Genomic DNA, 27,144 nt, shown 5'->3' with positions numbered 1-27,144 from the left:
TGCATCGAGGTTCATCTATACGACGAGTATTAGGTCCTCAATGAGAGAGAATAATTTTTTTTGAGATTACGAGTCATAATATAACGAGAATAAAGTTGTAATTCTATGAGAAAAAGTCATATTACAAAAAGTTCTAATTCTACGAGAACAAAGTCGTAACTCTGCTAGAAAAAATCATAGTATTACCATTAAAGTCATAATTCTGCAAGAAAAAAGTCATAATATTATAATAAAGTTGTGATTCAACGATAAAGAAAAGTCAATGTTATGATAATAAAGTTGTAATTCTACAATATAAGTCATATTATTACAAGAATAAAGTTGTACTTCTACAATAAAAAGTAAATATTATGAGAATAGAGTTGTAATTCTACAATAAAAAAAGTCATAGAGAATAAAGTAATTCCACAAGGAAAAAAGTCACATTACAACAATAAAGTAGTAATTCCACGAGAAAAATTACAACTTTTTGTTGTAAAATTACCTCTTTATTCTCATATTATAACATGTTTCTCACATTACAGCTTTTCTCACAGGCCTAATATTATGACTTTATTCTCTTAATATACGTATAATCACATTTTTCTCAAAATGTAACAACTTTGCTCTTGAAATCTCTACATTTTTTTCATCTGTGTGGCCCTAATACTCTATAATACATCGACAAGTCTTTTCTGCAGTTTTAACTTATGTAGAAGCAGCGTGAATTCACACAGCTCCAAACTCTGCTTTTACTGATCAAGAGGATCACAAGGCTTTATTGTTGCATGCACAGCAACACAGCAAATAGCAACACTGAAGGCAGTGAAACTTGGCTCCTTCAAGCTCTAGTTCCAATTAGAGTATATAGTAAAATGAAAGAGGAAGAGCGAGACTAATTAAAATATATAGAAATAAGTGGTAAATATATAAATAAGTATAAATAAGTGTATCATAATTACAATAATTGATGATCTCATTATTGATCAAACCAGCCAGCTGAAACTGTGGCAACACTGTATCCCAACATGTACCTACAACTGAATGAAAGTTAGAAATATTCATTTATTTCTTCTGCAATTAAATACAAAAACATATGTTTATTCATTTACAATTTTCATATTTTTTGGATACTTGTACAAAACCGTCTAGCCCAAAATAACTTTCATTTTATGTAGGAGTGATGTTGAAAAACATTCACTAGTCCTTGTATTAAAAGGATCCATAGTTTAAATATGCTTTATTGTGTTGACTTTGATTCTGTCTCTTCCTCTTCCTCTTCATGTTCATCATGTGAGACTGTTGTTGACTCATCGTTGTTTTGCACTTTTTCATCTTCTGCTTCTTCTTCATCGTCCTCTGATGTGTCAGTGTCCTCGCTAGAATCATCATCTTCCGGTGCACTAAACACAGAAAAGACAGTTTGTTGATCTCAATAAACAAACTCATCTAAAACTAATTAGGGATGCACAGATTTGTTTTATAAGAGTCTACAATATTTTTAATGTCTACTTTTTTACTAAAGGTCACGACAGGTCACTCAGTTGCAAATTTAACAATTGTATGAAGTGACATAACACTAGAAAAACAAATCTAAAAATGCTGATTCTTCACTTGAGCACAGTTGGCAGCAAAATATGGGATCAATTCTGATATTACATTTATCAATGTACACGTCACTAAAAGATGTATCTGTATAGAAGAGTGCATCCAAGAGAGTACCTCACTCTGATAGAAGTTATATATTCAATGCCGTCATGTGCAATACTAATCACTTACCACTGACGTCTGTTGAGATTCATAAATTCTACTCCCGAGTCAACATCAAATGGATCTGTGAACAAGACCTATGATTAGCTTTTGTTGAGAAGAAAATTATTTCAACAATAAAGGTCATAACTCGGACACAAATTGCATCTCTCTCAATGTATGGGGCAATTTTCAAGAGATGCAGAAAACAATGAGTCTGGTTCCAGACTCGTGAATCACTGCCCAAATCTCCAATTTGTTCAGTGATTCATATAGAATCTAAGTCAAATGAACAAAGTGAAACACAATAGTAATCCAGTCTGATAATCAGGCTAGGAAACAATGCAATTTTGCTTAATTATGTTACTTTTAGGTAATTTGTGAAGCTTAAAAGCCTCAAGAACTGTGTTGTATGATTTTTACATCCCAAAGGTTGCACATGAAGCAAAACCAATAAAGACAGATGTGTGACAAAAAACAAAATGACCCCAACCACCACTACAATACAAAAATATTAGCAAAACACACACTGGATGGGACCCCAATATATTTCTCCCCTATTTTACCGAACTCTTCCTCCTCTGGTTTAGCCGTAAGAAAGTCCTTTTCTACAGAGAGCAGCTCTTCCTCTGACTGGCACGCAGCATAGCGCTGCAGCAGAACTTTATTGAGATCCAGGAACACTTTCCCCCACTTGAATTTCTTCAACAAAAGCAATGCCAGTTCTTCAAAACCTGGAAAATCAAATATAGTGTATCAGAATTTCACTGCTATAACAGCGATCATTTCAGACTAACTACACAGAACACCCACCAGCTCAAACCTTACCTACAATACAGAACGTGGCAGCAAAAGCCTCAACGCAGGATAACTTGCAAGGCTTGCCGTAGTTGACAGGGTTTGCAGCTACAAGGTACGGCAGTAACCTGGGATGACTTCCAATCATCTTACTGAAGGGAGTTTCCTCCAGTTTGGCCCAGGAACAATCGATCACTGCTAATCCACTCTGGGCCACAATCTCTCTGTGAATAAAGACCCCCACAATATTTTTTTTAACTACAATTTCATTCAAATTAGATCACAAAGCAAATTGAGAGTTAAGAGTCACACACAAAACCAATGGATAGTTTCATTAGGTGCATTTTTTAATTGTTGTTTTTACAATTAAGATCAATTCTGATCCTCAATTAACCATTTTAGTCAATATCAAATTAAAAAATACTTTGCCGATGAAACCATGCTAAATGTTAAACATAGCTAGGGTTTGATGTTTCATTTTTCATGCAAGTGCATATTTTAACTCTTTCTGGCTGCTCAGTAGACACAAGAAATCTTGTGGACAAAATCATTAATTGATCAGTCCAAAAAATGACCATTAGATGAATGTTATCTATGGCACCTTATGACTTGTCTTGTGTATCATCAGTGTGAGTTACAATAATAAAAAATTGTACAGATTATTTTCAGTCTGGCAGTGATTTTAATGGGTTCAGCATGGAGGACATAACTCAACACACCTGTCTGCTGGCGTCACATACTTTGTGCCCATTGGACTCAGTATGAGTCCGTTAAATCTCTGATTGAGGCGCAGGTTCCGTACAAATCCCTTGCGCACCAACTTTCTGCCAGTGCAACGTTTGGGATCACAGTGACCCAGCTCCCACATGGCAAGTGGACAAGGCAGTTTCACCTGAGGGGCTTCTGCTCCCTCCTCCACGTGAAGGCTCGCTGAAAAAATACAGTGACAGTGGACAGACGTACATTGTGATGTCAGTGTCAACACCCCTCACTTTCCGGGTTTTCATTTTGCAATTTTTCCTCAAAGGTAATTATCATTTACTCATCACATATATGGTTGACAGAGGTGGTGTGCTGTCATATATCAAATCAGCTAATTTTAAAAGAACATGAACCACCTACATTGTTACAACTATTAGATCATAACAAAGTTTATATATCGATGCTTTATGGTTCCATTCTTACTTTAAGTAATGTTTTGTAAATGATATACTTCTAGTTTGTATACATTGGTACATTTACTATAAATTTTCCTTCCTAAAATATATAATTTTGCAATTTTATACTGGAGAACTATTTTACTTTGTACACTCTTGGTTTTGTAGCACACACGTAAAATTGGACATGAGCACAAAACAGTAGAAGCACATTTTCAGATGATCAATATTCAATGCATCTTTACCTTCAAATGCAGAGTGCATTTCTTCTGTAAAGGCCTCTAATGATTTCCCTTTCATTTTATGCGCTTTGGCTTTGCCCTTGTTGTCACATCGCACAAATTTGCCCTGTTTTTTTCGTCCCATATTGCATTCAGTGGACTGCTACTTATCAACTGTCAGATTACTGTCGGTTTTAAAAATGACCCGCAACTGTTTACATATTGCACGCCATTAGCCAACCAGCTACCACGAGCATGTTTGACAAAAATAATTCGCAAAAGCAAATGTTTCGTATTTTATCCTTGCGTACACCCTTCACAAACTCATAGAAGTCATCACAATAAACGGACACCTGCTTCTATTTATCCTGTCCTGCTTTTCATACAATTTAAAACACAGTTTAGTTGATTCTCGCTACTTTGTATCGTGGTTAGCACGTCGTAAACCACGAAGCAGAAAGCGCAAGCGCACATCTTATTTTGCTCACGTGATCTGTCATGTGACGAACGATCATCAAGTAGCTAAAAAACTATAACCGGAAACACATTTTAGTCATTGAAAAATCAGCCATGCACTGTTTGTGTAACGAAATATATGATTTATTAAGGCTGTGGATGGTCTGTGCTTCTCTTTTCAGTAAGTACTTCTACACTCCGCTGAGTGTATTTTGTTTTTATGACAGTAGTATTAAACCAGGTGCGCCTCATTGTGCAGAAATAGAGTTGAATCGAGTCTGTTCTTTTTGTTTACACAGTAAAACATGGAATTGCCGGTAAAATGAAGATTGTGGAGGAGCCAAACACATTCGGGTTCGTAATATATGTATATAAAGTAGCGTAATTTTTTAACCATTTAATATTTATCTCAGCACTCTTCTCTACTCTGCACTATTTGTATCCTGTTTACAGTTCTCAAAAACTGTTTCACTGTCCTGTACATAGTGTCACAGTCTTTTGTGTATATATCTGAAGATTGTTGTGTTGTTATTGTGTGTAAGTACATTGGGAGCCACTAAACCAGAGTCAAATTCCTTGTCTGTATAAACATAATTGGCCAATAAAGATGATTCTGATACTGATTAAGAAAAATGATGTCAGTCACAGTGTGCTTCTTCTTCTTCTTCTTCTTAGCCCCCTTTCTATTCTGACAGATTGTTTTCTCTGTTCAGGTTGAACAATCCTTTTCTGGCTCAAGGAAACAGACTACAGCCTAAAGTAACTCCAAATCCAGTGTCTGGTAAAAAAAAATAGTTTGACATTTTATAGCCTACAATTTATTTAATCCTGTCTTTGTGTGTTGTGAAAGTTTATCAAGCAAATAGTTGGTATATTTACTTCAAGTAATCAGCAAATGTTCTTTTGATCATCTAATCAATGGATCTACTAATCATGTCAGCACTGTTGTCTTTCTCAAGGCCCTGCACACCTTCATCGGTTGGCCGGAAAGTGCTTCAGTCTCTCAGAGTCAACGTAAGTATTTAACTTCACATGTCATGTGTGCATTATATTGTTATTCTCTGTTTTGAATGCTGGTTAGTTGATGTATGTTATATTAGTGTATCTGGAAAAAAACAAACATCATGATATTTGTGTGACTGGTCACTTTTCAGGTATAAATATGAATTCTGCCCATTTCACAACATCACCCAACATGAACAGTCATTTAGATGGAATGCCTACAGTGGGATACTGGGGTAAGATGCAGCAGAGACAACCTTTTATTATTAATGCAAATGTGAGTATTTGAATATTAGGCAGTATGTTGAAGTTGTGTTGTAAGAGGAGCCTCTTGTGTAACAGGATCTGGCAAGAGTGGGAAATAGCAAACAACACTTTCACAGGCATGTGGATGAGAGACGGTGATACTTGTGGAACCAGAAACAGAGAAACAAAGGTTAGTGGGGTTTTAAATGTTTAAACTCATTCTGGTAGTTATTTAATGTAATTTAGGGGCTCCTAGTTGCTTCTGTCAGTGTCTGACTCATAACAGTTAATTTGACCCCTTTAAGTAGTCACCTCAGAGCCATGATAGCTTTAAATCAGACAACTATCCAATCAATACATCAACCTAAAATCATTTTCACTGATAAATCAAGAATATGAACAATGGAAAGTTTGTTGTGTAACTTGTGTCATGTCACTTTTCTGTAGGTGAGTCTCGTCTGCAGTGGGAGCAGCAAGCTTGCTCAAGTCTCAGAGCCCAGCACTTGTGTGTACTCGCTAACCTTTGAGACCCCGCTCGTTTGCCATCCACATTCTCTTTTAGGTAAGAGACAAAAGAACTGTATCAGAGCACAAGTCAGCAGCCTAAGTCAGTGGTAATTGTGATTTTTATCATTCATGTGCTCTTTTTAAGTGTACCCAAGCCTGACTGAGAACCTGCAAACGGAATGGGATGAAGCTGAGCAGGCTCGCTATGAAGGTCTTATTACTGATCAGGTAAGGAGCAGTTTAGCTGAAAACAGCATGACTCGTGCTATCCTGGTTACTGAGTAGTTCATATTCCATTTACATTAAATTTCACTTCACTCATTTGTATTCTTAGCTGTCATTTTCATGTAAAATGCTCCTGTTTATGTAATAATCTTGTGTATATTTGCTGCAGGGATATAATAATCTTCTGAGGGATATTTTTGAGGATGCTGGTTTCCTGAAGAGCCAAAAAGTGAAGGTGAAGCTGCCGGAGGTTGTAGCCAATCCAGAAACGGACAACTCTTTACAAAAATGTACCGAGGTGTGTATATTTATTACAAAGATTTGAGTACTTTTCCAAATAACAGCATAAATAATATTTCAATGCTGCTTAACATGTAAGACAGGAAGTTGTTTACACGCTCTACTTAATATATTTTTGTACAGGACCTCCAAAAACAGAGAGAAGAGATTAAGAGACTGCGCGCTCTCCTCAGTCAACACAATATTCCCTTTGATTCAAAGCCAAGTAAGTCACTGAGGCTGTCTTCACTCAGTTGAGACAATCTTATACAGTATGTAGTAACAGTTTTGTATGTAATGTGTTCTGCTGTTTGTCACAGATGAAGCAAAAGGCACAGTGAGTGTGACAGTTAAGGATCGACACTTAAGAGGAGATGACGGCCTTTTTGATCAGCTTTGAAAATCACCCGGGACGAGTCACTGTCTCCACTCTCCATTCATATCTCCATCACCTGACTGGATTTGAAGATTTTGTTTGGTCAGTGTGAGTGACCGCGAAACTGGCTGGACAATGTTGCTGTCACTGAGGTGACAAGACAGCAGCGCAAATATACCTGAGAAGTGTGAAAGACAAAAACTGAACTCATTTGTGGATTGTTACACTTTCCAGACTCTACAGCAGAAGTAAAAACCTTTCAGAGGAGCTACAGAATGACACTGGCTCCTTTTTAAGACATTTCAACAGAGAGGAAGATCTTGTTAAATGATAAAATTGTGTAAACATGCAGCATATTGAGAAATATGAAAAGGTTTTAAGGGGGGAAAAAAAGTTGTATTCATGTCTCAACACTTCAATGTCTTCAGCTGTTTTACAGACTTTTTACAGGAGAAAAAACTGTTACGGATGAAGAATTACACTAAAACTTATTTCTTTCCCACCTTTTTTTTCCCCCCCAAATGGTACACTGAGAAACTGTGAATGCCTTGTATCAGGTGGAAGACATTTTGAGAAAATATCTACAAAGGGTGCAACACCTACAAGGGTATATCTACAAAGCAACAACTCTTTCTCCTGTTGGACCAAATAAAGAGCAGGATCTAAAGCATTTGATTAAATAACTGTTGTTTTCATGTGTATTTGTGTCAGACCAAAAGGCAAAAGTGATATAAAAAAAAAAAAAACAGCTCAAATAAAAAATGTAACAGCCGCCTTCACCTAAACTCTCAGTTTCCTTCCTGTGAGAAGTTTGTGACCTCAGTTAAAGTGTCAGTGTCTCTCATAGTGCAGTAAACCTACATTTCCCCTGACCCCACAGCTGCTGCCTTTGACCTAAATCTATACCTGTTTTGGACACAGAGGTGATTATGGGCACAAGACTGCTTGGTTATATATGTATATATATATATATATATATATATATAACAGTGTGGTATGTAGAAGTTGTAATTACATTTTGGCAAAACCAAGCACATAATGAGTCAGATTTAATTTGAGAATGAGTTACATGGGATACATTAATCCAAAAAAGAAGTAGAGAAACACATATCTAACACACACAAGTATGGATCATAAACTATTCAGTTGGAATGAGTTTTTGTGACAAAACCAAAAGGTTTTTTATCATGATTATAACCTTGAGTGTATGAGAAAAGTTATTCTCATCAGTGACTTCACAGATTATGGGCCTTGACACGCACAAACATGTCTTGAGTACAAACATTCCTGAGACTTTTAACTGCAACAGTCTCTCAGCTTTCTGTTTCATCTGTGGGGAATTATATTTCTCCTCATCTGTCCATACTGGTGAAACTGGCCGTTGACTTCTGAATTCTTAATGTTTAGAGATGGAGAAAGTCATGAAAATCAACAATTGTGCTCCTGTGCTGCTGGTGTAACTTGTAAAAGAAATGATACTTTTCAGATTTTTTTATGTTTTGTTGTTTTCGGGATAAGACTGCAACAATACACACATGATTATTGTCAATCTATGGAGGAGAAAAAGACACATGTACATACAAAAGACATGTCTGACACTGGTGATATCATCAAAACCCCTCCTATCCCTATGAACCAATCCAAAAAACAACATATAAAACAACAATTTCAGTTCAAGCTTGCGATCAGGGCAAACTTTCAGTCCACTGATGTTTCAGTCTTTTTCTGGTAAATGTGAGGTCTTCCTACATGCTGGAAGGTCAGGAGAGCAGTTGGATAACTTCTCTGGCTCTGTGCGCCCTCTGCTGGACAACTCTGTCCTCTGGTGCTTGTCCTGACTCTTGGACCAGTACTAAGGCTTTCTGCACTGTGGTGTCCTTGGCTCCTCCACGTAGCCCCTCCAGGTACTGGAGCAATATGGAGAACTTCTCATCTGGAACCTGAAAACAAGTATTTTGAATTGATTGTGTTGCTTGTATCCTGTTGTCTGTCCATTAGTGTTCATATCTTAACTACTCTTTAGTCTTTAAAAAAGCAAGTAAATACATAGATACTAATGGATAGTAGCAAATATTTACTGCAAATAAAAGATAAAGTAATTGTAAAAGGAAGCATATCAATGTATTTTTAGGGCGGTTCATAAATATTGGCAGTACAAAGATGACACATCACATAACAAAAATGACTTGAATGAATTTAGAACTACTGACAATGACTTTGTGGATTTACCGTATTTGGTACACATTTGTCATTATTTATTCCACACTTGAATTATGACACAGAAACGGTCAAATGTGTCATGAAGCCTTTTTAAATGGAAATTAGGGAGCTGGTGTAACTTACACTAACCAAACAGGAAGATATTGCTGTGAAGTTAACGCCTCTCCCGCTCTAAACCTCAGCTAAAAAAAAAAACAAAAAAAAAACTTCCCCCAATCTGAAATGATCACATTTACCATTTCAGAGTCAAACATATGCTGCAGTAACCACGTCTGCCTGGTCTTCTGGAACTTCCACTCTGTGCGATTTTCAGCCCAGCTGCAAAGACAAATGCAGATCAAAAAGAAGTTGCGGGTAAGGGCTGAAATATAACATCATTTAACTACCCACAAAAGCACATACTGCACGTATAGGGGGTGGGACACAAAATCATAAAGACAAAGACCATCCAGAACAATAGCCCTGCAACAAATACCACACTTCTGAAGCTTATAATGCTCAGTCTCTCTTGAGAAATGATCATAAAAGGTGTTGATTCAACTCAATGATCATTTGTGATATGCTTTGTATTATTCTTGGTATTTTGTTCTCTTATATACAGTACCAGTCAAAAGTATATAGACATGCCTTCCTTTTCTCTTGAGTGAGAAAGTGTGTCCAAACTTTTGACAGGTACTGCACTAAACAAAGGGAGGACAAAATAACAGAAAAACTTTTAAAAAACACTTTCTTAAAGTTGTGTAACTCACAAGAGAACGGACAAAATCAAAGCCCTAGAGGCAGAGATACTTCCCACAATACAACTTGGTAGTATCTTTCATTTGATCCTGATTTTCAGGATCTTTCATCATACATCTTTCAAACTCTGAGCCTCGACACAGACTTTGTTTAAAAGTTTTAGTCTTTGGTCGAGATAAGAGAAAATGCCCCTGATGACATCGTCAGGGGCATTTTCTCAGACTTTAGAAAGCTTCCTTCAGAGTGACCCGAGCTTCTTTACACTGGCTGCTCATTATGACTAGTTAACTGAACTTTACAGTTGTAGGCAAAAGTTTGGGCACCACTTAATTGAAAAAAATGTAAACACAGCCTCTCTAAGATATGGAACATAAAACACAATATTTTCAGCAAACATTAAAGCATAGATACTTTTTATGTCATAAATTGAACAAAAAAAAATAAAAACATCATTGTGGCATTTACAAAAGTTTGAGGACTTTACATAGTACTTAGTAACACCCCCTCAGGCAGATATCACAGCTTGCATCATAGCCAGATAAGTCTTTCAATTCTTGTATTTGGGATTTTCTCCTGTTCGTCCTTGCAAAAGACTTCTAGTTCTGTAATATTCTTGGACTGTCTTGCATGCACAGCTCTTTTAAGATCTACCCACAGATTTTCAATTATGTTTACATCAGGGGGACAGTGAGGGTCATTCCAAAACCTTCAGCTTGCATCTCTTGAGGTAGGGTTAGGGTTAGGATTTTGAGGTATGTTTAGGATCATTATCCTGTTGTAGAAGCCGTCCTATTTTCAGCTCCACCCGTGCAATGTTTCCTGTGCCACTGGCTGCAACATAACCCCAAAGTATGATAGATCCACCCCCATGCTCAACAGTTTGCAAGGTGTTGTTTTCATCAAATGCTGCTCCTTTTTTCCTCCAAACATATATTTGCTGATTGTGGCCAAAGAGTTCTATTTTAACTTCATCAGTCCACAGCACTTGTTTCCAAAACAAATCAGGCTTTTCTAGATGTTCCGTTGCATACTTCTGACGTTGGATTTTATGATGTGGATGCAGGTAAGGTATTCTACTGACTCTTCCATGAAGGTCTTGTTGGTGTAAGCATCGCTGCACAGTGGAACGGGGCACCACCACTCCTGACTCTGCTAAATCTTCCTGCAGGTTTTTTTGAAGTCAAATGGGGGTTTTGATTTGCCTTTCTGACCAGCATACGAGCAGTTCTCTCTGAGAGTTTTCTTGATCTTCCAGATCTCATCTTGACCTCGGCAGTTCTCCTAAACTGCCATCTCTTAATTACTTTTTGCATCGCGGAGACTGCAAGCTGACATCATTTTCCTATCTTCTTGTCGCCTTCACCTGCGTTGTGGGCATCAATAACTTTCATTTTCAGAGTCTTACACAGCTGCTTAAAGGAGGAACCCGTGGTTACTTAGTGTTCACACAAGGTTTGAAGAGTCAGATTATTTGTAAAGCTTTGAAATTGGCACCAGCTGACATTTCCTAATGATAATTGTTGACATGCCTCAGGCCTAACGGGCTGATTAAGATCTGAGACCTTGTAAAAAGAATCTGAGACTTCAGAACTCTCAGGGTGCCCAAACTTTTGCACATACCGCAATGATGTTTTTATTTATTTTTTAAATTTATGACATATATTTTTGCTGGAAAAAAATGGTTCATATTACATTTAGTGCCAGTGGACCATGTGCATAAAGAACCTTGTGAAACAGTTTTAATCTTATATCTATATCAGTGTTAAAACACCTGAAAAGTACATTTAAACTACTGTGTTGTTTATGTGTGGACACTGACATTGAGCTGCTTTGGACCTGCCGTTTCCTGTGTAAGCAGTGATGACGTCATGAGCAGGAGACTAACATGCTGATTCCCCTGTTCTGTCCTGAATAAGAGTGTTTTCTTACCAGGTGAGGTAATCTAACGCCAGCTGAGACGCAGTGGGTCCAGGTGCCTCAGCTTTCTGTGCGGTCTTCCCCTCATCTTTAAGCCTCTTCTTCTCCTCCTTTTTTAGGATCTTCTTCATCTTTCTCTCCAGGACCCGCCGCTCCTCGGGACTCAAGTCCTCCTCTCCCTCCTCTCCCTCCTGCTCATGTGTCCCTGCAGGGTGACTGGGTGGATCTGAAATCTGTCGCATCAAAGCAAAACAAAAAGCTCGTGGGACTTATCTACATTAACAGACCTTCCTCTGTAGACCCTTATCATCTACAGTGTTCGTGTAAACCTTTATCAAGCATCCATAAATAACTCACACTGATTGTGACTGAATAAGACCAAATTAGAACAAGTTTTTCAGATTTATATACATTGCTATTTCCTGCCAATTCATTTTACAGTTTTCTGGCTCACTTATTTGGGGTTACTTTTTATATGCCTCCTTAAATAACGTTTGATTTCTAATGACTGTAAAACTCATGTGTTTGTTGTGCAACAGAATAAAAGACAAGTGAAAGATACATGCACTTTGTCTGTTTGGATCGCTTCCTGTTGCACTGCAGTTCAGAGGGACGTTTCCTGTGTCTACAGCCTTATGAGATCAGCATCACATGCATTTTTAAGGTGTGGTAAAGTTTTCTGTGGTGCGCAACATCCCTTCTGCACTGTATTTGAAGCACTACTATTCACAAGGTATGCTTGCGCTGTTTAAAAATAACCGTCTGTTTTTGCCAAATCATACAGAAGAACCACGAAAAGCAGGTGTTCTATGAGTGGATTTTTTTCCAACACTTTCAGTTTCATGACTGAGACACTTTGCTGGGAGACAACACTCACAAAGATAAAGAGAGAATGTGTTATTCTCACTTTGTAACAGAGTGAAATTGAAAATCCATGCGTCTGCAGAATAACTGATGCATGGCAAAAGACTGACTCTGAAGAGAATTGTTGAACCATATTAAAGCAATTTTTAGCTGTCGGTGCCCACAGCACAACTTATAAAGACTGTATTTGACTCTCACGGCAAGTTAAACAAGGGACACAGTATGCTCTCTGATTCAACCGACCTAACTCTACACGGTGATGAAAAAAAAAAAAAAAAAAAGAGGGAGGGGAGGAAAAGATTTTGATCACATGGCCACGAAGTCATTCTGAAAGTATGCTGGTGGGTTATTGCCCACAGAAATATAAAAACCCTTCATAGTGAGCGGTCGTGTCCATGCTACGAGCATCATTTTCAGAGCTTTTTGGCTTTGAGTCAGTCGGCAGCGTCGGGCTGGTAGATACAAACAGGAGACGAGAGGGTGACGAAAGCAAAAAAAATGGTAAGTGGAAACATGTGTTTTCACTGTGCAGGCAGTTCCTTAAAGGGCTTGCAGACAAAGACTGGCCAACAGGGACAAGTAGCCGTAGAAAAAAATTCAGAAACTAACTTTGTATTATTTCTACTGAACATGAACATTTCTGATGCTGAACAATAACCTCCAGCATTTCAGTTAAACTGAGTTAATTTAGGAAGGTCCAGCAGGTTATACCAGCTACCTGTACACTTACTGCACATTTATGATGAGTTGACTGGATTTCTGCTCATCCCCTGAAGGGAGGAAATGCTTGACAAACAGTGGAGGGTGATGCTTGCTGAAGCCGACAAGATTTCACCAGTGGGTGTGTTCTCTTTTGTTTTCCAGTCAAATCAAAGTGCAGACTTGTCGACCACTGTGGGGAGCACCACATCACCGTTAGCCGACGCCTCCACCCCTGACACTTCCACCACCATCATCATGGTCAACTCCACTTCAGCGGTCTGCTTAAGCTCTGAGTCTGTATCACAAGAAATTGCAGCCAATGACATCATCTCCAGAGCAAACTATGTCTACAGTTTCTTGGCTGCTGTGGGCTTCATCGCAGGCTGCTTCCTGCTCTACAGCTTCATCCAGACCTACAGAGCCCAGAGACGGCTTGCCTGGCTTGACTGCCTGCTTTGGGTCTTTTCTTGCATCCAGCTGCTGCTCCTTCTCCTCTCTCTCTACGCCGTGGCCTACAGACCTAAATACCTGACGACTACACATTTGGGCTGTGCTGCTCTCTCCTTCACCATCAACACGGTCTCTCTCTGTGGCCTGTTTGTCTTAGTGCTCATGGCTTATGTCCTAACACTTGATCCGCCATCCCATGCCCTGCTGAGGAAGCCTGGGGTCTGCGCGGCTCTAGTGATCCTGACCTCTGTTCTGATCTCTCTGGTGCTGGCTGGGATTCGTGGACCCAAAGAGGGATTACAGGACAAGGGCATGTGTTCCATGGATCGAGTCTGTCCCCTTGTTTTGTATGCAGCAGATAAGTTGTATGCAGCAGCTAAGTTGTGCCTGGCTTTTCTGATTCCCTACATTCTCCAACTGGGACTTCTCATATGCGGCTGCGTCCGGCAGTGGAAATCTAAAGGACGCTTCCTTTCCGGGTCTGAGGAGGGTCCAGTGTTCCTGACAGTCACTGCTGTGATGTTTTTCTGCCAGCTCTTCTACAGCGTGGTGCTGCTGAGAGGAACCCAACTACAGACGGAGGGGAGCAATGATCGAGTGTTTCTGAGCGTGGCGGAGTTTGTACTGTTCTCAGGGAGCAGCATCAGCCTGCTGCTCGTGCTGTTCATGCACAGGCCATGTCGAGAGAGTCTCCAAGGAGCGTTTAGGCAGCTGAAAGACTGCTGTCAAAGCTGTCGAAGCCCAGGGCGCACACAACCCAACAGAAACATCATAGCTCCCCACATTGAGATCTCAGATACCCTGCAGGACATTGAGTCATAGAGGAATAAAACTCTCTCATCTGGAGGACAGAACTCTTCTGATGCATCTCATCTCATTCACTTTTAAAATGCTTTTGCCTTTTCATCTTCTGAAAGTACCCGTAATTTTTTTTTTAAACATAAATGTATTCTCTTTTCTAGCATCTCCAGTGGCTGAAAATTTGCAAGCTATAAGCTATTTTTCCTAAATGTAATTTTTTGTACATTATTTAACAAAAAATAAATATGCAGAATTGTGCAAAATGCTGGCAAAGTCCTTATTTATGACAATATATTTATTCAAATCAACAGCTATGAATATTAATAACATAACATAACAATAACAATATTAATGACATAACAGATTTTACTCATCTTAGACACATCTCTCTTCTCAGAATCAGACTCATAAACATGATTTGCACAAAAGCCCATCTAGACAAAATGCCTGGAAAAACATCTGCAGCACCCAGAAAGCCAAATAGGAAACATTAAGTGTAGGAACATAGAAGTCAGTTTCTAAATTCAGTCCAGCTGCTGAAATGCCAGAAGTGTTAATATTCCTCAGGGAATGACTTTTTATAACTGTTAAAGAACTAAAAAAAAACAGAGGAGTCATACTCTGAACTTTCCAGCTCCTTTCAAGAAACTGACGGGCACCTGTTCTAGGAATAACTGATCTGAATGGATCACACATGTCAGCACAGAGTGGCACAATATCAAGGACCAGAAGGAAAATTGAGACGGGAGTTGGGTTGCATAAGATTTTGGCGTCATGTGAAATGTCAGACCTGATAGTTTAACTCCATGATTTCATAGATGTTACTCCTTTTTAAGAAAATCCAAATGTCATAAAATCATTAGATGAAAATGTGACGCACTACAACACCAACATGAGGAATCATCTACAGTCTCAAACAGCTGCCTGTAAAACAGAATAAAAAGCAAAGATTCTGTAAAATAAAACTCTAAAAGAAAGCGTCTTTTGGTGTTTTCAGGAGTCTGAACAAAGAAAAGATGATCAGGCTCTATCCATGTCTGTCCTTCATCTTGTTTAGTGTAAACATGCTGTTAGTCTGTCGTTGCCAAAAATCCCCTGACTCCCATATTTACGTATTTTAACATTCGACAATCGTGGTCGTGCTCACACTTCAGTGCAAACGTTGACAAGTTGGCTCCACGTCCAGACTTGACATAATTATTCATGAACTAAAATAATATGAAAATGTACAGAGGCTGTTCAATATGCCTACTTACAGTACTGTTAATAAACTGTAGTTAAGATGTAATGTTTGGTTAAAACATCTGATTTGCCTGTGTGCACCTGCATTGTGTGTGTTTGTGTGTTTCTTGATGCAAGTGGTGGGTGGCACCACGACACTTCTCTGGCTTTACAGTCACTACCAAAGGACAGAGAGGTTTAGAAAGACGGCGAGCTGTGCAACAAAACTCAGGTAAGTTAAAGCTGTTTTACATTGATGTCTTCAGAGCTGATCACAGATCATTTTAAAGCTAAATGTCTAGTTGTGTCTTATAGTTTCCAAAAGAAAGTCACTGTATTTGTCAAAAGTATCACAAATTTGATCAATTATTCTAAAGCAGCATAACTACTGTTACAATTTGTTGCATTTTTTGGGCATTTTATGCCTTTATTAGACTGTTGACAGTAGAGAAATGACAGGAACAGAGGGGAGAAAGACAGAAATCAGGAGCAACATGCAACAAAGGTCCTTGGCCTGATTTGAATGCCAATTATATTTCATTAATTTATACCGTGTACAAAATGTCTGCCTACTGGAAGTGTATTCTTTAACACTACATTTAGCTTTTAAGAAGCTGAAAACAACCTCTGGACTCACTGTAGTTCTCCTCTCCGTCTAGAGCAAAACCTGGGCATCAACTCTTCAATCCAACTAAGAAGACAACAGCTCGTAAAGACAAAACAGATGGCACTGCCATCTCCGCAGGGTCTAAAAACCCTTGGAAAACTAAGAACTATAGCAACTTAATGGTTAGCTACTGCTAGCACCAGCTCATCACCAAAGTGTGACATGGACATGACAATGTACATGGACTATAAAGTCATCACTGAGAATAACTTCACTGTTCCACTGAATGACACAGTTGTCTCAGATTTTCTGCAGGCAGCTTCAGAGAGTCATCAACATTACATGATCAGCCTCCTCCTCTCCAGCCTCTACACAATATTCTTGTTCCCTGTTGGCTTCTTTGGGAATATCCTCATCCTCATTGTCAACCTGGACCACAGAGGCCAGCTGACAGCCCCGGACCTCTACTTTGTGAACCTGGCTTCGGCCGACCTCGCCCTTGTCGCTGACTCTCTGATCGAGGTGTTCAACCTGAAGCAGGGCTACTATGAGAGGGTCAGCCTCTGTACCTTCATGAACCTTTTCCAGCAGGTCAACATGTACAGCAGCGTCTTCTTCTTAACCTGGATGAGCTTTGACCGGTTTGTCGCACTGACCGGCTCCGTAGGTCGCAGCATGCCGCGCGCACGCCTCAGCTGCTGCCTCATCTGGGTGTCCTCATCCTTGCTCACTGTGCTCCCCTTCGCAATCGCTCAAGCGCAGCACGCTGGAGAGCTCCACTTCTGCTTCGCAAACGTGTCCCAGATTCAGTGGCTGGAGGTGACGCTGGGGTTCTTGCTGCCTTTCTGCGTCCTGGGTCTGTGCTACTGGAGAATAGCGCAGGTGCTCCAGCGCAGTCAGAGGGAACAGCAGCAGAGGCCTCGCAGGCAGAAAGCCCTGCGGATGATCTCTGCAGCGGTGTGCGTCTTCTTCCTCTGCTGGCTCCCAGAGAACATATTTGTGAGTGTTCACCTCCTGAGAGGTGACACAAAAGGCAGCACACTACGGCAGGACTACCCCCTGACAGGTCACGCAGTCAGGCTGGCGGCCTTCTCCAACAGCTGTCTGAACCCGCTCATCTACAGCTTCCTCGGGGAGACCTTTAAGGAGAAACTGAGGCTTTTTCTCCAGCAGAAGACCAGATGGGCCAAAATGAACCAGTCATCCTCAGGAAACTCCACCTATCGGCCTGCTGCAAGCTCATGCAGACGCGCAACACGCGAAGCAGCAAACCAGTTCAAACATTCAAACTCTAACAACCTCCCACAAACTGTTATACTCCCCTCAAATAAAAACCAACTCCATACAGTAGGCCACACAGATATTAGTTAACAATATATCTGTTTCACATGTGTAAAGACAATCAACGGACAATATAAAAGCAGCAGAAAACTCCTCTGTTAAATAATTTATTCAGGCTTTATGCATAACATTTATTGGAAAGTGGGGATCAGTTACTTTAACCTCAACTGTAAGAATATAATGTGAACTCTCACTTACTGGTCTGAATGATGACATTTTTAAGGCTTCAAGAATTTAAACTGTGGTTTTCAGTACCTTTAAACACCTTGTTTTTAAGAAACAATAGAGAATGTGATGTACAAGACTTTGTTATCACCAAAAAGTTTTCTGTATGGAGCAACAGAAATCAGCAGTCTAAGTTCAGCTGGCTGCCCACAGAGACTAAAAACATAAAATGCTGTGTACTTTTTAAAGGAAACAAATCTCAGCATTCTTACCTCAGTTGGTTTTGTCTTCTGTGTTTGCGCTGCCAATTGTTTCCTTTTGCGTTTCTTGTCTTTTTTCGGTTTTTCATCATCTGCTGCAATTGTTTCTTCAGGGATCTGTACTGGAGCCTCCTGAATGAGATAAAGAAAAAAGATTCAATATATTATGAGTGATTTTTGGTTATGTTGTGAAAAAAATGGTAAGAGTAAAGTAATGATTTATTGTTTTACTCACCTCTACATCCATCCGTTTCCTTTTCTTTTTATCTTTGTTGTCCGTCATTTCTTCCACATGATCTTCACTGTCGTTTGAACTCAATTTCTTCCTTTTAGGAGGATTTGATTTCAAAGATTTGTCTTTGGCCATGATAATGATTAAGTCCTACAAAGACAAACAAATGTGCATGTTATTAACAGACAGATAAACAGACACAGGGGTATTACATACTTCCTTTGCTATGATAAACCTTTGTTAACTATAACAAGAAAATATTGACCTCCACTGCAACTCAATAGTTACATGGTCAACACTTAAATTTGCTTGAATTTTGACTTTATTCCCCGGAGAGGAGTAAATACAGAAATACAGGCTATTCGATTCTCAGGCAAACTTATGCTGAGTCCCGCGATGCCCACATAGAATATTTTAACCACCAAAACTTTATCATGGACTAAATATTACTTTTATCTGTTCTTTTTTATCATTACTGTTCTTAAAATGTTCAAAATGCTAAACTTACTTGTAGAGAGAAAGAAACGTGTACCGGAGCACTCCACAACAAGCATGGGCGCTCAACCAGGAAGTAAAATCACCTTGGTGAAGCGTCATTGGACAGATTTCTTTCCCTGCTTTGTGATTGGTCAACGGGTGTGAGCGATTCAAAGAGCCTCGATGAGAAAACTACTGAAGCCTTCAGCATCTCTGGTAGAGACACAAGATTAAGTTATTCAGTTATTTAGTCATTAGTAACGCAGCATTAATAGTTGGACACAATTAAGTATTATTTTTTATTTTATTAGTTTATTTAACAGATAAACATAGTTACAGGCAGTGAAACATATATAGTGTACACAGGGCGTCTTTTGCAGCCAATGATGTTGCAGGATTTTGTTACAGTGCAAAAAAATAAAGCATGGTGATATGTACTGAAATTACAGAGTCCAATGTCCTTTTTTAATTAAAATAAAAAATAAAAAATGATATTATATTGAGGTTCAAAGGTCATTCTTGACCTTGAAACGACAATTTTGACATCAAGGCTCGTTTAGTAGCAGAGAAAAAAAGAACATCTAGTGTACATTTATTTGACAATTGTGCAAACTCCCTCTGCTAATGAGGGTCATGCGATATGATTAAAAGCTCCAGAACAGCTACTAAATGTTTGGTCGAATTATTTGTTATTGTTTATTGGAAAATCTTCACATATATGCTATTGTGGCGACTTTAATCTTTAATCTAATAGTCATATTTGGATGTAACAGCAAGACATGATACATTTTGTGACATACTCTAGTGACACATTTAAGTGACAAGTTGCTGTTTTTTTAAAATTATTAAAACTTTATTGAGAACATGAATGAACATGAATGAACATACATTCTTGTGAACAAAATGCCGGGGGGGGGGGGTTTAGTTGGCAAACTTACACTAATGAATATGAAACTAAACTAAAATAATAAGATTGATGATGTAAGCTTGTTTCGTATTCTTTCTGTTGTAGCTTAAAGAACCAAACAGAACATGTTTTTACAAGAAAGAAAAATCAGCCATAAATGTAACATTAATAAACTTAGAAACCTCATGCCACAATCTTTTAGTATTGTAACAATCCCAAAATAAATTAGGCACAGTTTCAGTGGATTTTAGTGACAAGGTGGGAACCATCTATCGTCGGAACCAGTGTTGAGTAGATGATGTGCACCGGAAGGAATTCACGGTTGCTCAAAGATGTGTTACATGACCTAACCAGAGAACGTTTGATAAGCAAACCTCCAGCTTCATTTTGACCTAACGACGTGTGTCCTAAGATGACCAGTTGTCCGACATGTCTACAACAACAGGACGAGTTTTTGCGGGTCTGACTCGAGTCGCTCTCAGTCGACGGATATTCGTTAAAGACGTCACGACGACCGTTAGGTGAGTGTATATATAAATCTGTGATGTGCTGGTTGAAGCATGCCGCCTCTGTAACTGTGGTTGTGGCTCACTGACACGGTTTTACCTGTAAAGATCCCTTCCACTCACGTTTTAAGACTTAAAAATACTATGCTTGCCACAATAATGTGTGTCTGATATTGTTTTTCCAGAAATAAAAGTATAATTAGCACTTAAAGATCCGTAAAATGGCATCTTGGCTTCTCCCTCATTAAAAATTCATGAATCTATAAATATGTCAATATATTTCCTCATAGACGTTTAACTGCTGGATACAAGATGTCTCCTACTTCACTGTAAAGTCCAGTATCACTGTTAATGCACTGGAAGCTTCAAGATTCCTCATCACACTGCAATATTGGACCAAACTAGTTGTGATGTCACAAATTATGCTTGTTGGCCCAACACTTAAAATCAGATTTTTAATGAGCACAAAGAAACTTTCCACTTTCAGTTGACGAATGTTAAAACATAACAAGAAGAAAAACACATTTTTGAGTGAAGGGGGACTTAAATAATTGTGCTTTTCTTCCACCCATTATATTTTGTTACCTAATACGAAATTACAGCTCTGTTTTAATCACGGTCACATACTGTAACAAATGTGCTTTCATAGTATTAAGATAGTAGATAGTGTAGTAACACTTCACACACAAATGTGGTCATCCCATCAGTGTTTGTCCTTCAGTTTATCTGGTAGCTTCACTGAATGTGAAGGTCACAGATTTCTGCAAAACACCAGCAACAATGAAGCTAAACCTGTCATTACATGACTGGTTGGGTAACATACTGAGGACATCATAGACTGGGCTGCCATAGTCCAGTATTTAGCTAAAATGTTTTTTCATGACAAGCTGTTACTACATGTGGATTATCACTCAAAGCAAATGCACTTTTTCCCTCCAAAACTTTATTTACAACAAAGAGATACAACAACAGTTAAAAGAAAAAAAAAAAAAAAATTACAACGTACAAGCCAGAGGAGTCCAAAGTTTATTGTGAGTCCTTTTAGAGTTCAAATGAAATCTACTTCCTCTAAATTATTGAAAGTTTTCTGAGCTTTTTTGGTTTTCACAGTAAACTGATGAAAACAGGTTTGGAGCCAGACCGTTTAGATTTCCGGATGTGGAATTTACCAAGAATGATTAGTAGCTGAATTGTATAGCTGATATTGTTTCCAACCCACTGACACAAAATATAACATCGCATCAAATAGGCTATATTAGTACCCATGTTCCTATTTATAAAGTATTGCACATCTAATCAGGCCATAACATGTTATTCTAGTGACCAAATCAGCATAGCCAGTACATACAGACTTTTTTCCCCTCAAATGTTATTGGCCAAATATTGAAATACACACTACGCACAAGTAATACACAAACATCTCAAAAAACAAATTTCTAAAAGGGCACAGAACAAAATACGATTACCAAAAAAATAGAATCATATATTTAAAAAAAAAAAACCCCAAAAACTAGTAAAAATAAGAGAACAGGTTTCTAACAGGTCTACATAAGTCGGTCCTGAGTATTGCAACAGTAGAACGGCAAGTTTGTGGTCGCTACAAACTGAGTCATTTCCTGTAGGACCTGATGATGTCATCAGATGACGCATTTAGTGAACCGCTTGACGAGTTTTTTGTTTGAGATATTCCATCATTAGTTTCAATCGCATACTGTGTTTACTGGTGTAGCCGAGTTACAGTACAGTAACTAAAGGTGCTGCTATTGTCTCTTTGCGGTGGTTTTTTATGATAATTCAGTCGAATGATTTGTCTGATGGCATCATCACTGTTTCTACAGCCACATCAGCTTCAGGGGGCATCAATTAAAGGTGTAAACAGTGGTACTCAAGTCCTGTACTTAAGTATAAGAACTTGTACTTTACTTGAGTAAAGTTGAGTTGAGTTAAACTGAAGTATTTTCACTTTATGCTACTTGATACTACTACACCACTCCATTTCAGAGGGTTGTATTGTACTTTCTACTCCATGATATTTATTTTACAGTTTTGGTTACTAGTTATTTTTAGATTGAATTTTACATAAAATAACATAATGATGAGTTTATAAATAACAGCACATTGTTCAAGATTAAACCAGTGGTTCCCAAACTTTTTGGCTTGTGGCCTCTAACAAAAAATCAGTGTGTAGTTATGTCTCCTTGTCATGGTTGCCGGCAGTCCCACCAAAGAGACATTTCCCCTCACATAGTTTCAAATAAATAACTGTTTGAGGTAAAACTCTCCAATATTTCACAAAAATGCAAAGATTAAAGAAAAGTTATGAAAGATGAAATTAAAATCAGTAGCAGAACTACTTTCCTACCCAAACTATCATCTCATGACCTCTCAGATTTCTGTTGTGACCCTTTTGTAAAACACTTCAAACTAAAATGCTACTTAATTTATCAGTCACCCTCTTGCTCTTGCCTCTTTAGTGCTTTAAATATATTTAGCTGGTAATACTTCTATACTTTAACTTAAGGAGGATTTTAAATGCTGGACTTTATAATTAAGTATTTTTACACTGTGGTATTGATACTTTTACTCATCAATCTGAGTACTTCTTTCACCACTGATTATAAAATTATTATGAAAATTAGTTGACTAGATAGATACTAATTATTTTTTTGGCCAATATCAATATTTGAGTTTTAAATATCAGATCAAAATACTTTGTTTTATATAGTAATTATATGTATTGTTTTTATGTAATGTAAAGTCTTCAAAGTACTGAATTGATTCTTGTCTTGTCAGCAGAGTGAACAGTGTGCGGTCCCTAACGCTGAGCTGTCAGAGGCTGGCCCGGTCCAAAAGACCCAGCAACAACGAAGAGGTGAATAATGAGCCCATCAAGTTCTCCACCAGTAAAGCCAGTCACAGGACCTGGAAAGTAGACCGCACCATGGGGAGCCAGTTTAAGCGGCGTGGGTGGGACGTCCTCCCCTTCAGCCTGTTTGGCATTTGCTTCCTTTTGTGGTGCGCACTGAGAGGAGAGACGCGCATTGATGGACAGCTGGAGAAAGATCTGTATGAGCATTTACCGGGATTGCTTCCAGATGAAGAGGAGGAGCAAGCCGAAGATAAACCGAGTTAACAGCTGTGGGACTCGAGATGTATATTTTTTAGGTTATATTTATTGTCAGATGTGTTTCTAATAGTCTGCAGTATGACAGGCTGTTGCATCAAATTATCCTGCTTATCAGCGCTGAAGGTGTGGTGTGTAGTGATGCCGTCCAGTGCTACAGAAACTTTTTTTTTAATCAAAAAAAATGAATTCGATTGTCTGACCGTGCTTTGCCTTTTCAAATTTTTTTTGACCAGAACATGTGAATTAAAATGACTTTGTTGGAGCCACTTGACTTGCATTTATTCAGCCTTCATACAGTATAATTGCTGTACTTTTGTCTCAGTGTGAATAAGTCAGTGATTACTGTAGTGAGTATTTAATTCAAGTTCTGCTGGTTTCTCAGTGTAAACCTTTAACTACTCATCCAACTTCACAACATTTTTCACATTGTCTGATTAACTCTGCAATCAAAGCACAATTTACAGGTTAGTTAAATCAACTGTACTGTAGTAATTTAATACTGCACTTCACATTAAAGTTGGACTAATCAACTGAAAAGTTGCGCTCTTTTAGTCAAGTCAAATTGGCAGAATAGAACTCAAAACGCTTTCATTGACCCTCCCCATCTGGCAAGTATGTCTTTGGCATCTTTTGGAAAACATGCTTTCTATTACAAAAGGTGAAGTCTCAAAGCTGAAATAACCCAAATGACATCACAAAGGTAACTTGTAACTCTTAAATCTAAATGTTATCTTGGTGTAAAAGAGGAGCTCTTCAGGCATTTGCTCTTGTTACCTTCCCATAAAAAAATAAAAAATTTAGAAGTCCACACACCTACCCCAGAAAAATTACAAGAATTACAGAATTTGAGGTAGCGGATAGTTTATTTACAGCACAAGAAACCCTATGACATGCACACAGGATTAAAAAGGTACAGATTCTAAAATAGATTTGCAAACCTGAGAAAGACAGTGGAACATTTGTTTTTCAGCATTTACACAGATATGAAGCTCTATTCTACAGTGAATAGGACAGATGAAGTAAAGAGTGAAATGAATTGAAATTAACAAGTAAAAAAAACAAAATCCATGCCTAAAATAAATGACAAATTAGGTGGTACACATGCTGGTAATAGTTCAAGATTTACAAAACAAACCCCAGTCAGTCCATCCCACCCACCCCCCCACTAAAAAGAAAATCCAATCATTTATGCACGCTCTCCTCTGATTCGCCTGGCCAGTTGAATGTCCTTAGGCATGATGGTAACCCTCTTTGCGTGAATAGCGCACAGGTTGGTGTCCTCAAACAGTCCGACCAAGTATGCCTCACTGGCTTCCTACATCGGGGAAAAGGGGAAAAAAAAAAAGTTATACTTCAACAACAATTTATCAGAGCAGAACCAAATTCAACTCAGTAAACCATCCAATCATTTAAAAAAAATAAAATAAAAAAAAAATAGATAATGCCATCTCACCTGCAGAGCGCCAATTGCTGCACTCTGGAAACGCAGGTCTGTCTTGAAATCCTGAGCAATTTCCCTGACAAGACGCTGGAAAGGCAGCTTCCTGATGAGCAGCTCAGTGGACTTCTGGTACCGACGGATCTCACGCAGAGCGACAGTACCTGGCCTACAACACCAAATCACATGCTGCCATGTTAAGACCCCCAAACAAATATCCACTGTTTTTAGTGCAACGTTAAAAAAAGAGAAAACGGAGAAATCTACACCACACCAAAAATGTACAGCAGTCTTGATAAGTGTTTGTAGCAACATCTTTGCACCACTTAGAGAGAAATGTGAGCACTTGTGAACATGTGTACCTGTATCTGTGGGGCTTCTTCACTCCGCCGGTGGAGGGCGCGCTTTTCCTGGCAGCTTTGGTGGCCAGCTGCTTCCTAGGCGCCTTTCCTCCGGTGGATTTACGAGCGGTCTGCTTGGTACGAGCCATACTTCACTTGCAGGTCTGGAAAAAAAACAAACAAAAGACTAGGTTAACAACGAATTACACTTCATTACCCACTGTCCTCGGTATTACCCTTTCCTGGGGCCGACAGACCGCTTTAGTTAAGTATACACTGTAGCAGTTTTACTGACGACACTAAGGTATGAGTCACATCCTCAATAATGCATTTAAACAGTTTTAATCTTCAATAAATCATAGTTACTGACGTCTCGCGTAGATAACACGGCTACATTAGCGGAAACTCCCCCTAATAGAAGGGACATTACTCAGAAGGGAGCTAAAGGTGTAACCTATGTCGACACAGGAGTAGTTTTAGTTTAAACATCCCCGGAGTACAAACCTGTCGGTAGCGCCGCCACCATTAAGCCTCCGAGGACACACACGTTTCTTTGCTCGTTGTTAGCGAGCTAATTTAAAGCTAGCGTGGACGGTTGCAAAATGGCGCCAGCTAGCCACCACAAGAGGTTTACATTGTTTTTTAAGAGACTCTTTGCCTCTGAACCGATTCGTAATCCAACCATATAACTGAACTTAACTCACATGTTATTGCCAAAAAACTGTTTTTAATGGCACGCAGCGCCTCAAATGTAGATGGTGTTAGCCAACTGGCTATGGCGCGCTCGCACCGTGTTGTTGTCAACGGACCGCCGGTTAACGATTTTAACAGTATTTAAGCGTTTCTTAACAATTCGAAAATCGAAACGTATGTCATGTAGTAAATCATCATCATCATAATAACAGTATTCAATCATAATAGTAGCCATAAACGCTCACACGTTACCTTTTGTGTTTGTTTCCCTGGGTATGTGTTTCTCCTATGCGTGTCTGTTGACTGTTGTGACCGAAGCGAGCAGGCGGAGGTATTTATAACCTGAGAGGAGCGGAGCCTGAAGTACCGCCCACGAGCCTTCAGGATTGCTCCATCCTCAAATCCTGACGGAATCTGATTGGTAAAAGAAAAAAAGGTGGGGTCACTGCCTCCGTTTGAAAGAGAACGAGAGCCTCTACTCTACTTTTGGCTCCTTAGTTTGAAAGTCTTTGCTTTCATTCATGAAACTGGATCCGCTTCTGGACAAAGAATGGCGCCAGCTTGTGTCCTGGGAATTTTTCCAAATGACTATCCATTAAAATATGTTTTTTGCTTACCGATCAAATCCCCTTTCTTTTTCATTAACAGCAACATTCTTATGGAACAATATATGTAATGTGGAGAAGTGGATGCCTTCATTTAGTGATGGGTGTAGAAAATATGAGGTTAATGCACACATGGGCTGATGAAAAGGGGATAGCCCGATGGTATATATATATATATAGTATATATTGGCGCCTTAACCCTGCTGGAAATGCAGTTACAAACCTTCAATTTGGTTTAGTGTAAAAATACTGTGTCTTCAGCAGAAGGCAGGTGTTTAAATCCATACAACAAGGTGTGGCGTGAATCAGACAAGCTATAAAGAACCCCTATAGCCCCTCTACCACCTGTCTGTGACAAAATCAGCTTGTTTCTTTGTTCAGACATGTCCCAAGTAACACATGACTAATTGGTGACGTCACCTATAAGTTATTTTTGGTAAATTTCTGACTTATCTGATGACGTTGTATATACGTCGTATATTGGTAGTTTATTCACTTTTTTACACTAATTACAGGCTTCTTCTTCTTCTTCTTCTT

At 38.8% G+C, this 27,144-nt stretch overlaps 7 protein-coding genes across 9 annotated transcripts; 4 read left to right on the top strand and 3 right to left on the bottom strand.

The window, feature by feature from the left end:
• Nucleotides 1-1,024: 1,024 nt before the first annotated feature.
• On the bottom strand, nucleotides 1,025-4,352 carry tsr3 (TSR3 ribosome maturation factor). The gene is made up of 6 exons (XM_067575850.1): nucleotides 3,929-4,352; nucleotides 3,246-3,456; nucleotides 2,557-2,750; nucleotides 2,295-2,462; nucleotides 1,759-1,813; nucleotides 1,025-1,382 (listed from the first exon to the last, which is right to left on the bottom strand). The coding sequence occupies exons 1-6, from the start codon at nucleotides 4,047-4,049 to the stop codon at nucleotides 1,220-1,222; spliced, it is 912 nt and encodes a 303-aa protein (XP_067431951.1). The 5' UTR covers nucleotides 4,050-4,352; the 3' UTR covers nucleotides 1,025-1,219.
• gnptg (N-acetylglucosamine-1-phosphate transferase subunit gamma) lies at nucleotides 3,464-7,780 on the top strand. Of its 2 annotated transcripts, none has more exons than XM_067575852.1 (11): nucleotides 3,464-3,553; nucleotides 4,660-4,714; nucleotides 5,074-5,141; nucleotides 5,320-5,374; nucleotides 5,515-5,598; nucleotides 5,705-5,798; nucleotides 6,056-6,170; nucleotides 6,261-6,343; nucleotides 6,510-6,638; nucleotides 6,764-6,845; nucleotides 6,940-7,780. In XM_067575852.1, the coding sequence occupies exons 1-11, from the start codon at nucleotides 3,496-3,498 to the stop codon at nucleotides 7,017-7,019; spliced, it is 903 nt and encodes a 300-aa protein (XP_067431953.1). In that variant the 5' UTR covers nucleotides 3,464-3,495; the 3' UTR covers nucleotides 7,020-7,780. The 2 variants fall into 2 exon arrangements, with proteins under 2 accessions (XP_067431953.1, XP_067431952.1); XM_067575851.1 differs by lacking the exon at nucleotides 3,464-3,553 and adding an exon at nucleotides 4,385-4,541.
• Nucleotides 7,781-8,027: 247 nt separating this feature from the next.
• Nucleotides 8,028-19,127, bottom strand: LOC137171757 (uncharacterized protein C7orf50 homolog). The gene is made up of 6 exons (XM_067575855.1): nucleotides 19,022-19,127; nucleotides 18,517-18,663; nucleotides 18,294-18,413; nucleotides 11,883-12,103; nucleotides 9,452-9,533; nucleotides 8,028-8,935 (listed from the first exon to the last, which is right to left on the bottom strand). The coding sequence occupies exons 2-6, from the start codon at nucleotides 18,646-18,648 to the stop codon at nucleotides 8,756-8,758; spliced, it is 735 nt and encodes a 244-aa protein (XP_067431956.1). The 5' UTR covers nucleotides 18,649-18,663; nucleotides 19,022-19,127; the 3' UTR covers nucleotides 8,028-8,755.
• Nucleotides 13,009-14,940, top strand: LOC137171752 (uncharacterized). The gene is made up of 2 exons (XM_067575849.1): nucleotides 13,009-13,235; nucleotides 13,599-14,940. Exons 1-2 carry the CDS (start codon nucleotides 13,233-13,235, stop codon nucleotides 14,706-14,708), a joined length of 1,113 nt encoding a protein of 370 aa, XP_067431950.1. The 5' UTR covers nucleotides 13,009-13,232; the 3' UTR covers nucleotides 14,709-14,940.
• On the top strand, nucleotides 16,086-18,287 carry LOC137171751 (G-protein coupled estrogen receptor 1-like). The gene has a single exon (XM_067575848.1). The coding sequence runs from the start codon at nucleotides 16,738-16,740 to the stop codon at nucleotides 17,884-17,886; it is 1,149 nt and encodes a 382-aa protein (XP_067431949.1). The 5' UTR covers nucleotides 16,086-16,737; the 3' UTR covers nucleotides 17,887-18,287.
• Nucleotides 19,128-20,193: 1,066 nt separating the features above from the next.
• On the top strand, nucleotides 20,194-23,792 carry uqcc4 (ubiquinol-cytochrome c reductase complex assembly factor 4). Of its 2 annotated transcripts, none has more exons than XM_067577381.1 (2): nucleotides 20,194-20,418; nucleotides 23,197-23,792. In XM_067577381.1, the coding sequence occupies exons 1-2, from the start codon at nucleotides 20,327-20,329 to the stop codon at nucleotides 23,534-23,536; spliced, it is 432 nt and encodes a 143-aa protein (XP_067433482.1). In that variant the 5' UTR covers nucleotides 20,194-20,326; the 3' UTR covers nucleotides 23,537-23,792. The 2 variants fall into 2 exon arrangements, with proteins under 2 accessions (XP_067433482.1, XP_067433483.1); XM_067577382.1 differs by having other exon boundaries at nucleotides 20,196-20,418; nucleotides 23,200-23,792.
• Nucleotides 23,793-24,374: 582 nt separating this feature from the next.
• h3f3d (H3 histone, family 3D) lies at nucleotides 24,375-26,372 on the bottom strand. The gene is made up of 4 exons (XM_067577383.1): nucleotides 26,255-26,372; nucleotides 25,331-25,473; nucleotides 24,984-25,137; nucleotides 24,375-24,845 (listed from the first exon to the last, which is right to left on the bottom strand). The coding sequence occupies exons 2-4, from the start codon at nucleotides 25,456-25,458 to the stop codon at nucleotides 24,717-24,719; spliced, it is 411 nt and encodes a 136-aa protein (XP_067433484.1). The 5' UTR covers nucleotides 25,459-25,473; nucleotides 26,255-26,372; the 3' UTR covers nucleotides 24,375-24,716.
• Between the last annotated feature and the right edge of the window lie 772 nt (nucleotides 26,373-27,144).

This window comes from Thunnus thynnus, chromosome 20 (genome assembly GCF_963924715.1).
Source record: "Thunnus thynnus chromosome 20, fThuThy2.1, whole genome shotgun sequence".
NCBI lineage: Eukaryota > Metazoa > Chordata > Actinopteri > Scombriformes > Scombridae > Thunnus > Thunnus thynnus.
The sequence above is the reverse complement of the archived record's forward strand: the minus strand, read 5'-3'. Positions and strand labels throughout refer to the sequence as shown.

Coding starts and splice junctions, on each gene's coding strand:
- tsr3 (XM_067575850.1), bottom strand. CDS start 4,049: ATGGGACGAAAAAAACAGGGCAAATTTGTGCGATGTGACAACAAGGGC. Junction 2,463..2,556: donor TGCCACGTTCTGTATTGTAG/GTAAGGTTTGAG, acceptor TTGATTTTCCAG/GTTTTGAAGAACTGGCATTG. Junction 1,814..2,294: donor ACCAGAGGAGGAAGAGTTCG/GTAAAATAGGGG, acceptor TCTTGTTCACAG/ATCCATTTGATGTTGACTCG.
- gnptg (XM_067575851.1), top strand. CDS start 4,475: ATGCACTGTTTGTGTAACGAAATATATGATTTATTAAGGCTGTGGATG. Junction 6,639..6,763: donor CTTTACAAAAATGTACCGAG/GTGTGTATATTT, acceptor ATTTTTGTACAG/GACCTCCAAAAACAGAGAGA. Junction 6,846..6,939: donor TCCCTTTGATTCAAAGCCAA/GTAAGTCACTGA, acceptor TGTTTGTCACAG/ATGAAGCAAAAGGCACAGTG.
- h3f3d (XM_067577383.1), bottom strand. CDS start 25,458: ATGGCTCGTACCAAGCAGACCGCTCGTAAATCCACCGGAGGAAAGGCG. Junction 25,138..25,330: donor AAGAAGCCCCACAGATACAG/GTACACATGTTC, acceptor TTGGTGTTGTAG/GCCAGGTACTGTCGCTCTGC. Junction 24,846..24,983: donor CAGCAATTGGCGCTCTGCAG/GTGAGATGGCAT, acceptor TCCCCGATGTAG/GAAGCCAGTGAGGCATACTT.
- uqcc4 (XM_067577381.1), top strand. CDS start 20,327: ATGTCTACAACAACAGGACGAGTTTTTGCGGGTCTGACTCGAGTCGCT. Junction 20,419..23,196: donor GACGTCACGACGACCGTTAG/GTGAGTGTATAT, acceptor TTGTCTTGTCAG/CAGAGTGAACAGTGTGCGGT.
- LOC137171751 (XM_067575848.1), top strand. CDS start 16,738: ATGGACATGACAATGTACATGGACTATAAAGTCATCACTGAGAATAAC.
- LOC137171757 (XM_067575855.1), bottom strand. CDS start 18,648: ATGGCCAAAGACAAATCTTTGAAATCAAATCCTCCTAAAAGGAAGAAA. Junction 9,534..11,882: donor GCGTTAGATTACCTCACCTG/GTAAGAAAACAC, acceptor TTGTCTTTGCAG/CTGGGCTGAAAATCGCACAG. Junction 8,936..9,451: donor ATATGTTTGACTCTGAAATG/GTAAATGTGATC, acceptor ACTTGTTTTCAG/GTTCCAGATGAGAAGTTCTC.